The sequence below is a fragment of the Etheostoma spectabile genome, chromosome 12 (genome assembly GCF_008692095.1).
Source record: "Etheostoma spectabile isolate EspeVRDwgs_2016 chromosome 12, UIUC_Espe_1.0, whole genome shotgun sequence".
Classification (NCBI taxonomy): Eukaryota; Metazoa; Chordata; class Actinopteri; order Perciformes; family Percidae; genus Etheostoma; species Etheostoma spectabile.
Genome location: NC_045744.1, coordinates 2,005,233 through 2,016,360, shown reverse-complemented (window position 1 = coordinate 2,016,360; position 11,128 = coordinate 2,005,233). Strand labels below are relative to the sequence as shown.

Here is an 11,128-nt window from a genome sequence, read left to right as displayed (position 1 = left end):
GGGGGGTCATTGATTGGTGGCCATGAGAGGGTGGGGACGGTCATGCTTGATAGGTTGGAGCATCTCTTACCTATTCCTACAGGGGCCAAGATGAACAGATGGAGGAAAATGGTGATACAGAGCATAGAGAGGAAAAATAGGATGAAGTAAAAGAAGAGAGAGACAAAAATGCACAAGAGACATTTTCGTGCATCATGTACATAGACAGAGTGAGTAACATGGTATTAATTGCAACGCCATCATTGTAACAGAATGTCGGGAACAAGTCAGCAGCACTATATTGCTCTTTAATCTATGTTGTGTGTTATGACAGCATGGCAAGTGCATATTGATTATTTGTATCACTCTATAACAGTTTAATTATTTCAAGTGGATCTATTTCTATTTCAGCTAAAGTATAACTAAAAGCTCTGATGCAATATAAAACAATTGATGTCAACACACCATTACAGCTCACACCCTGCAGCAATATAAGAAGTCTGGTTTATTCTGAGCAGTTGCAGATGGATAAGCAATAAAACCAGCAAATCCCTTAAGTTTTGTCTGCACCTTGGCCACCCGGCATCAGTTGGTGAACCTCCCCACGCAGTGCGCAACGTGCTGCGTTTGAGGACGAGCAAGCGTACATTATTTGTGCCTACTTCTAGACAAAGATAAAAGCAAAAATTAAGCAACCAATTAGGGCTGGGCGATACAGAGAAAATCAAATATCACAATATTCTTGACCAAATACCTTGATGTTGATATTGTGACGATACTGTAGTGTTGACTATTGGTGCTTTAACAAAATGTTATTTACACAATGAAATTTTGGATATATTTTCTCCAGAACTGATTAATGACTTAGTGGGTAAAGGTAGATAATAAAAGAGCTAAAACAGTCTGGTGAGTAAGCCTGCATGATTAGTAGTTATAAAATCACGATCTCAATTCATCCTGTTCACGGTTTAATTTTTAAATGAATTCAATTTAAAAAAAAACTTTTTTTAAACTTTAAAGTGAATGCACCAAATGCATTGCAAATGCTACTACTTTCTTCTGTGGGTTTTATACACAAACTGTATAAAATAGGTTTTAAAGCGCTCCCGAGCGGTGCGATGCTCTCCCTTCTCTTCATTGAAGCCTCTATATTTACAGGCTTGTTGTATAACATTATGTCTTTCCGACTGTGACATTTCCCGTAGACGTGTAGTTTCCAACTGGGAACCCAGCAATTCCGACATTCCACGTCAAATTGAACACAACAACATAGTTCGTGCCCCTCGCGGTGGTACGGAAAGTCGGAAGAAAGCGGCAGAGTCCTGTTTGATTAGGACTGTGTCAGATAAAAACAAGAGCCTTGCAGTGGAAGGTGGTAACATTTGTGGACAGTTTATTACAGGGAAACATCCCACGAATTTGAAAGTAGCCTACATTTGAGAAACGAACACAAGGAAGCTAACCTAACTTACTTTAACAAGGTAAAGAAGAACAAACCCCCCGAAACCGACGAAAACCCCGGGAACGTTACGGGCATGAATGTATGGGTACGTAGGGCTAGCAGCATGACGGAGACAACCGCAGGACAGAGGACACTACAGGCTGCTTTCACCAGCGACCCGGTAGCTGGTTAGCAAATACACAGGAACGCCAAAGGCGGGGGGGGGATGTGGGTTAATATGTGGATTAACACCGGGATGTCTACACAACTGTGTGAGTTAATTGATTTCAAAAAGACCACCACTTTACTGGAACCAAAGTTCAAATCACCTGTTAAAAAAAAAGAAAAAAAAAAGGCAAAACTTATGCCATATTATGATATATCCAAAATCTAATACAATATCTAGTCTCATATCGCGATATCGATATAATATGGATATATTGCCCAGCCCAAACCATAATAACAATTACTGATTGCTGCCTGGGAACCTGGCAACAGATGAAAGGGATCCTCACACACACGGGCCATTATGCCCCCAACCTTGCATTCATCTAATTGAACAGACTATTTAATGTCGTTTTACTCTGAACATACACTAATCGGTTTCTGCCTAAACCCATTGTCTCGTCTGTGCCTTGGACTCTACAGCAAAAAATAAAAATTAAAAAAATAAATACTTAAATACTAAATAAAAAGAGATAACGTTTAAAAATGCCTCGAGCGTCGACACCAAAAACAGAAACTACCGACTGATGCTGCTGTGTACCTAAATAATTGACACTAGGACAATTAATGTCTACCCTTGTACCCTCACTGTGTAAATCTACAGGGCTGAACTGGTGTCTGTTCTGCAGAGACGCCTGCCCTCAACTCAGCCACTGAATGATTCAAAAATTAAATTTATTTATGTGTCTATTAAGCTTTTAAATAGCAGCAGAGAAATACCAGAACAGGCCCAGGTTCATCATGGTGATTTGAGTTTATTGTTGTGCTTGATGATGACAACAGTTTATTTGTAGAGTTGTTATCACCGCAGTGATATTGTGTTTTTTAGATTTGTTAAATGATATGCACTGTGTGACACCATGTGCATTACACACCAATAGAGTCATATTGTTTGTTGAAGTATATTTGCATCATGTTGTATATCAAGGGTTAAGATCGAAGATTAACATTATTGTGGGGACAATAATGTTAATCTTCAATCTTGTTGTTGCCGAGTTTACACAAAACAAAGTGATAATTGGGTGTAAGCATGGAAACATGGTATGTTCATTACAAGTGAATCACAACATGTCAAACAAGGAAGAGGAAAGAAAGAGAGAAAGACAGACAGACTGTATACAAGTCAGATCTTAGCGTGTTGTTACTTAGCGTTTTACAGGGCTCCACACTAACTTTTTCTAGGAGCACTGTAGCCCCTAATTAAAAAAAATGTAGGGGCACAGGCAGATACTAAATCACAATAAAAATGTGAAGCCATAGACACTGGCTATTTTATAAAACCTCACTGTGCAAATTAGTACGTGAATTGTATATGTCAAATTCATTTAACTTTATTACCTTAAGATGTTTTTGTTAGAATCCAACCTAACTAGGACCATGGAATATTGTTGGAATCCAAGATGTGCTGTGTTCTATTTGTTCTGTATATTTAGTGTTTGTTAGGTTTTTTATTTTTATTTTATTGTTTCACTCTCGCCTCTTTCCTTATTCTTGAAAATCAATAAACTTATTTAAAAAAATAACACAACAAACAAGTATCTAACAACCTAGCGGGAGAAATACTGGAGTAATGAGAGAGTGAATGCACTACAGCATGATGCAAGCACACTAGTTGCAGGTTGGAAGAATGAGTCAATAGTTTGCTTGCTCATTGTTGTGATATCTTCCCACAGACGTTTACGCACTCTCGGTTATCTCTAGGAGCCCCCCCCCTCCCCACATTAGCCACTTACAGTGGCCATTACATATCCTTCTCACACTCATTGGCCTGCCAGCGATTCTGGATTCATTGATGCGTCCCTTCCACGTTTAAGGTGCGAAAAATAAAAGTTGGGCAAATTTACTGGTCGCACATATGCAAATAGATGTAAAAATTTTGTCACACACTCAAATGTGCACACAAAAAAATGTTTATGTCGCAGTCTGGAGCCCTGTATTACTATAGCGCATTCTTCTGTCCACACAGCTGAGTTCCTGTCCATAACATACCCACTAATATGTGGACCTATGTGGACGTAGCCTTTCTGCTGACACATGTGAAGTCCCAAACCTTGACCCACATTGTTTACTGTGTCGATAGTCCACACTGGATATAACGTGGCCATGTTTTTAGTCTGTTTCTAAAGGCTTGTGTCTCAGCTCTGTTTAGTTGTTAGTTTTAAGTCTCTTTTTACTTCTACATTTAAAGTGAGCCACTAACTATATTTGAGACATTGCAACATGTTTTTTTTTTTTTTTTAAACCAGGCAATTATTTGTTCCCTATCTCTCCATGCCAAACCAAAGAAAATGATTCTCTTTGCTGAGAGAAAAAAGGTGTTCGCTATCATTATCTAATTTCCATATGGTACAAATAAATAACGTGTGTCTTGTATCAACGCTGAGGTCATCTGGAGCTCTTTCAGCTGCAATTAATCTGTGGTTTAATAAGCACAATTGAACCAAATGTCTACCTCATACAACAAAAAATATTGAAAGACATTTTTTCCCTGATTGTGCATAATATTTTTTTTTATTTATTTTTTTAAATATAGTCCCTTGTGTCTTTATCATTCATTCATTCATTCATAAGGATTCTATACCTAATTAAATAAATTGTTGTTTGTCTAGGGTTAACATTTTCCTAAATGTAATCCTGGCTTAGCACTCTCTAAACACATTTTAGAGGAGATTAAAAAAAAAACAGACAGACGTAACTATTTAGCTAGGCAGAGAGACATAATCCCCCCACCAACCTGTCCAGCCCTGCTGCATCATGCCTGTCTCACTGACATGAAGTCCCCCAAAATGTAGTAGTGTTACAGCCACTTTGCTCTATCGATACGTACCCAATGTCATCTCGGTAGACCCTGGAGATGAGGACCTCCCCCTTGTGGTTGTAGATGAACAATCCTCCAATCATTGTGGCTGCTTCTCAGTCCCAACTGGCCATGGTGAAACCAAACCCCGCCTAAGAAGAGCCAGAGATTGCAGAAAGGAAACAGGGAAAGGAAAAATGGGTGATAGAGAAGTGAAAGCAGAGAAAAGTGAGGGAGTGACCAACAGTACAGAGAAGCACTTGTCCCTCACATCCGCCTGTGTCACTCTCTCACATACACACCTCTATTGCCAATTTAACTTACCCTGCAGCTGCCCAACTATATTTTTTACGTGCATACACAAATCAAAAATGACTCTAATAAAAGGCTGAAGAGACTACCACCACAGTCAAATCCTTCCAAAGTGTCCTTCCAAAGTAAGATTAACAGCAGATTAACAGCTCCCAGTTTGAAGCAGGATGCCACCAAGTAGCCAGCTACAAATCGGTTGCATTTTTCTACCAAGATTAGTCTGGATATGGTTAGACTGAACATGAAATCCAAAGTTAGATGAAACCCTAAAGACAGCATAATTCATCTAGAAGCAGTGCAGTTGTGAGCGTTGCTTGCTTGAGGCCAAGACCAACAAAGCATAGCAGTTAGTGCTTATTTAAGAATGAAGCTTCTGGAAACCAGGGGATGAAGGACATGCTTGGAATTCCTCGAAGACAGGGGCCAGACAACTTAAATACACGGTAACCAGAGAAAGGATACAACACAATCATATGCCCAAAATTAGTAAAATAATGTCCCCATATGAACATTGCCGGGTCGTGACCAAATACACTGTCCACAAGACCCGAGCGGGTTTGATCACCGTTTTATTGGCCGAAGTCAAGATGTCTGCTCACTCGGGCCATTTCCTATCGTTCATACATTTTTCATAAATTCTCATTTGTTCCTTGAACAGTGAGGGACATGTTGACTCGACACACTTAATTTGAAGCGTTCTTAAGTGGCTACAAGATTGATGAATGCTTGACCTTCAGCTAAGATCGAAGTGATGGAGAATAGACCGAGTGAGAGGTAGCTAGCTAGCTAGCTAATTTAGCTCACGATAGCAGGCTAGCTGGCAGTGATGTTCAGCACACCAGCGTCGAGCTGTGCGGAATGCTAGCTAGCTAAATGGACTTCCGGTGAAAAGAAATTCAGACCGTTTGACGACCATTTAACATGCAACACTATTAAATACCAATAACTTACAACTTGACAAATTGAAATTATAGCGCCGACTACCCCCAAAACAGAAAACATTTAATAAATTGCATGCTGTATGCTTTGGAGAAAACCGCCTATATTTCGTTATACTACTTGCCGCTGCTAGCTTGACGTTAGCTAACGGAGCGGCAGCTAGCTAACACTGCTAACGCTAGCATCGTCCCCGAATGTGTAACGGTAAATTTGACCGGCTATGCAAAACGTTTATCGGGCTATAGATGATCATTTTGTCGAGAAAAGTGTAACCGTCTTGACATAGATAAACCTACCCTAGTTCTCTCACGAACGCCACCAATCTGTCGCTCCCCGTTTGGCCTCGGATATAGCTGATGTCAGGATCCAGTGGGTTCCCAACTCACACACCCGCTAATTCCACTCCTTCCTCCTGGTCCTCTGAAAGCTGTCAGCTGACCCGCCGTTCTTACGCACAGCCGTTCCGTTGTGACAGGAAAAGGCGCGGCTGGAGCGATGTGTAAACCGCACCCAGGCCTTGCGATAAGCTACAAAGGCTTCTGTCCTTGGTTCATGGTATTTCATTAATAATGATGTTTATTATAAATAGTAAAAAATAGACTTGGGACCATGCTGGCATGTATCCAACTTGCTTAATTAAATGTTCTTAAATGACACTGTGGTAGTCCTTCCGAGCTCCAGAGGTGAATATAGCTGACCTCCCACCTTCAGTGAGTAGGATAAATAAAAATAACTGAATTCCCTGTGTATGACCGTTAATATAAATAAAACAATATATGTAAATACACACATAGTCTATGGTTTGAATCAAATTACCTCTCTACAGGAGTTCCCCCCCATGTACACAGCACCTTCCTCATCTTGGACAATCACGAATCCACTGCCTTTAAAAAGGCAAACATGACCCCAGGTACCATAAGAAATATTACAAGTAGATTGCAAATGACAGACACACACACCCAGAGACACACACATACGAGACACCACACAAAGAGACACACAAGAGGAGAGAGAACACACAGAGACACCACAGAAGACACACAGAGACACACAGAGACACACAGGACACACAAGAGACCACAACAGACACACACAGACACACACAGACACACACACACACACAACACACACAACACACACACACACACACACACACACACACAAACACACACAACACACACACACACACACACACACACACACACACACACACACACACACACGACAATCAGGAATCCACTGCAAAGGCAAACATGACCCCAGGTACCATAAAAAAAATTAAAACTAGATTGCAAATGACACACACACGAACATAATACAGCACAGCAAAGTTAAGTCATAAAACTATATTTATAAATAAAAAGACATTTTTTTTCTTAATAAAAGTAGTGTGAAAGACATGGTAGGAAATCATTTTCCCCACTATACATTATCACAAGACAGAGTCTGAAAATGCTCTGGTTAACAGATGAAAATGCAGCTTGTAGTGTAAAAATGACTCTTGAAGACGAATGTTCATGTTTAGCGTTGAAAAATGGAACTAGTTGTGACCAACTACATATATAATTAAACAAATGCATTCTTACAGTAAGGACTGCATTTCTCTTGCACTACATACACATTTTTCAATTTCTCTCTCTCAGAAGTCAAGCAAACATTTAAAAAGTCTGAATAAGGTTAACAGTTAGTGATCATTGCAGCTTTCTGTTTTTTTTTTTTCTTGTTAAGAGGTCAGGAAGTGGGAAAATTGAAGAACAAAATGGAAGGAGGGAAGAGGCTTCTTTCTCTCAGTTTCGATGTGAACAGGGGTGGAGGAGGACAGAGCATGTTAGACAAGGGAGAGAGGAGTGAAGAGAAGAACAAATGGAAAACATCCATGTAGAAAAGTGCTGAGTCATTTTCCCCAGCTGTTTTGTTTCCAGCGCCTCACTCCCTCTCTTGCACTTCGTCTTTACGCAAACTCTTCCCCACTGAGGAGCGGAAACTAAGAAAAGGGCTTTGGTTCCATCTTGAGTGAGGGGGTTTCTTCACTGAAGAAAGTATGGCCACTACTACTGGGAAGAAAAGCACAAGGGATGAGGAACACTTTCTCTCAACATACACAACAGGGTTAGTTCCATTTCTTCTTTTAGGAGAGTGGAATCAAGACCTTGGGATACAGCTTTTTGCAATCTTCCCTCCCTCCTGTCTGGTCATGCTGTCCTTCTCAGTGTTATAATGACACGAGAAAGCCAAATCCGCTACTTTGTTATCGGCTTACAACCTGCGTTACATCACATCAACAAAGAATTCCCCAGCATTGCCCACCGCCATGCGCAGAGACTGGCGTGAGGCATTGAGCTCAGGGGGAACAGAGGAGAGCTCTCTACCTGGTGGGGCGCCAGGTGCAGCTGTAGACAGATGTAGGGGCTGGGGGGGCAGGCCAGGGGGGCCGTAGACGAGGCCCGGGCCATAGGCTATCGAGTGAGAGTTGGCACTGCGATGGCTGACAGAGCTACGTATGCTTCGTTCACTAGGGGGAGCCACTGAGCGCTCGCTTGGAGCTCGGTGGCTCCTGATCTCATTTTCGCTGCCACTGCCACCGGACTTCCGCCCCTCATTCTTACTGCAGTTGGAGCCACTGCTTCCTGTAGACAGAGAGTAGAAGAGACTATTATTAATATCTAAGTGTAATATACAATCCATCACATTTTGTTAATTAAATCTGAGTGACCTACATGAACCACTCACTCCCTTCTGGTCGCCAGTGAAGTGATGCAGGCAGTACTGACCCAGTTACTGGGAGACTCTCAGAAAAGCTGCATGACTAATGCAGACGCGGAGCATTCACTGCCTTTTCACAGGCCAAACAGCTCAGCCATTACTGAAGCCAATAACATGTTTTAATTTTATTACCACAAACAGCCTGCTTGCTTTAGAGGCAAGTTCTTCAGACTAATGAATTTAGTTTCTACGCCTAAAGGAACCATCTGAGATTTTGAGAAGCATGCTTTCATGCTGCCATCAAACCCAAAGACAGATGAAAAAGTACATTTTAACCCTCGGTGTCCTTTAGATAGGTAGGTCACGGACTAGCTTAGCACCAACTGTGCAGGCTAGAGAAAGCTTTCATAAAACAAAAAGCAATAAAATACACTACACAGCAACTACAAAAACACGAGTTGTATCTTATAACCTGGGTTGCTATTCAGCAATGGTAGTGTGCAACCATAAAATGAGGACAGGACATCTGTGATGTTTTGTGCAGTCAGTGGGCCCAGCTGTTGTGTGTCAGTAAATATCTCCATTGCATAAGCAAACAGTTCTTAAAACCACAACGTCTGGTTTTCTATTTCTACACGTTAAATACACAACATAAAGCATGTAAATAAGGCAGCTTTGGAGCTGTTGGAAGGAATATTGTTTGCTCTTTCCTATAAGTCTGCTGATTTAAACATGCATTGGAAGTGTAAATAAAGTGTGGAGATAAACATGTATGTTGATTTTCCCATCTGGCTCTGGGTAAGACCATAAACAAGATGTTTAACACAGCAAAATGTTGACGTAGTCCTTTATAATGCTCTGTGCAAAGTGACACTTCAAATCTCTGTGTCTGTAGGCTTGAAAAGTGACTGTTAAGGTCTGTCGTCTGCTCCTTCACAAGAAATGCAGCTGTAGCTCGCATGAACTCATGCTAGCTAGCAATGTAACCCTAAGCTTTGCCGGTATTGTTACATTTTAGATATTGTTTGGCAACATACTGTGCAACAGTGTTTGCAGCATACAGATAGATAGATAGAAATCCCAATAAAATGGGAAATTACAGTGTTGCAGCAGAAAAATCAATCAGACACCAAAGAATATAAATATAAATGAAATAATAGGATACAATATACATAAATACAATATACATGAAATAATAATAGGAATAAAATTCAAGAACTAATATTTGAATTTACACAAGTTGAGAATACAAAAATGTGCAACTGCTTAAATAGTAATGATAAAATGTAAATAGACAATTGTGGTGTCTCAGAGTCTTATCCAGCACCCGGTGATGACGTGTTGAAGAGTTTTATTGCCTGTGGTAGGAATGACTTCCTGTAGCGGTCCGTGCGACATCGAAGCTGTCGGAGCCTCTTAGAGAGGGGGCCCCTCTGTTGGACCAGTGTTGTACTAAACCCCACAGCCAGCAGTTCAATGTCCGGGCTACAGAAACGTTCCTTCACATTCACATGTCCGGGGTTGCACCACTTTTCACTCACATACAGTGCAACCCCCCCCCTCCATTCTTCTTACCGCTTTCTATAACGTCCCTGGCCACCCGAACCGTCAAAAATCCGGGATTTTTTATAGTCCGGGATGTGCGGGTGCAGCCATGCCTCGGTAAAACACAGTATGCTGCACTCGCGGAACTCCCTCTGGGTTCTGATGAGCGCTGCAAGTTCGTCCGTCTTCTTCCCCGTACGTTCCTCATAATGATTGCTGGGACGGCAGGCTTATGTTTTCTTCTTTTTTCCTTACGTTTTATTACTCTTCTGCAACCCCGGCATCTCCTTTGTACTTCCTTCGGGATTTCAGGTTTGGCCCCCGGCAGCAGCATAGGTCCACACAGCCCTATCAGCTTATCGCGTGTGTAAACAATAGCCCCGCTGTCTTATGCGTAACAGGCAGTTGCAAAAAAAGACCAAAGTAAGGATAGAACTAAAAGAAAAGTTCAGAAGACGACAGGCGGCTGTTCTTTGTGAAGAAGCTTTAAAACAGACACATTTTTAAGTCTACAGGGGGGGGTCAGTGTTTTAAACCTCATATTACAACACTAAAAGGGAATTCATTTGGTTTTCCACCCTACTGATTCTCCAATACGTGTTGAATATCCTGGGGATGAACACATACAGTTTGTTTAAACGGCACTCACCGCTGTGCTGGCTTCCTGCGCTGCCAGCGCCTGGTCCACCATGGAGGGGCTGTTGCATGTCGTATGGGTGTGGAATGGGGAACTGGTAGGGCAGAGTCATGGGCCAGGGGGCCGCCCCAGGATGGGGCAGAGGGGGGAGAGTGTCCTGATCTGAGGCACCCCCACTGGAACCATCGTGGTCATGGAGAGACAGATGGGTCATGTCTGAGGGAGAAACAACTCATTTTGACTTCCACAGTAACACCCCACGTATAGAGAGAGATACAACACGATCTTAGTCTGCATTCACACAGCCTGCGTCGGCCGTCAGACAGGGTGGCAAAAACGCAGGCCTAATTTTAAATGGGGGTAGTGTGTAGGCCGTGGTAGGGGGGGCCGCAGCAGCATGCAGGGAAAAGTTGAGACCAACTTTTGGTGGCCAAATTATGTACCAGGCGATCAGTCCTCCCGGGTCAAAAACGGACAAAAATTTGACATTTTCGGCCCTTTTTCAGACTTTTAAGTTTTCCCTACCACCACCTTACTACCACTAGTTTTA

At 41.9% G+C, this 11,128-nt stretch overlaps 2 protein-coding genes across 4 annotated transcripts in view; both read right to left on the bottom strand.

Annotated features, from left to right (window-relative positions):
* Positions 1-6,259, bottom strand: part of LOC116698842 (AP-2 complex subunit mu-A) — a 14,613-nt gene extending 8,354 nt beyond the window's left edge. The window contains exons 1-2 of one of the 3 annotated variants that reach the window (XM_032531052.1): positions 5,990-6,259; positions 4,473-4,594 (exon numbers count right to left, since the gene is read on the bottom strand). In XM_032531052.1, the coding sequence (XP_032386943.1) occupies positions 4,473-4,546 (74 nt within the window). In that variant the 5' untranslated portion in view covers positions 4,547-4,594; positions 5,990-6,259. Of the gene's footprint in view, positions 1-4,472; positions 4,612-5,989 lie in introns of all 3 variants that reach the window. The other 2 variants (XM_032531051.1, XM_032531053.1) reach the window with 2 other exon arrangements.
* Positions 6,260-7,019: 760 nt separating this feature from the next.
* The window catches only part of dvl3b (dishevelled segment polarity protein 3b), a 19,845-nt gene continuing 15,736 nt past the window's right edge, over positions 7,020-11,128 (bottom strand). The window contains exons 14-15 of the mRNA XM_032531044.1: positions 10,591-10,794; positions 7,020-8,320 (exon numbers count right to left, since the gene is read on the bottom strand). Of these exons, the coding sequence (XP_032386935.1) occupies positions 7,962-8,320; positions 10,591-10,794 (563 nt within the window). The 3' untranslated portion in view covers positions 7,020-7,961. The remainder of the gene's footprint in view (positions 8,321-10,590; positions 10,795-11,128) is intronic.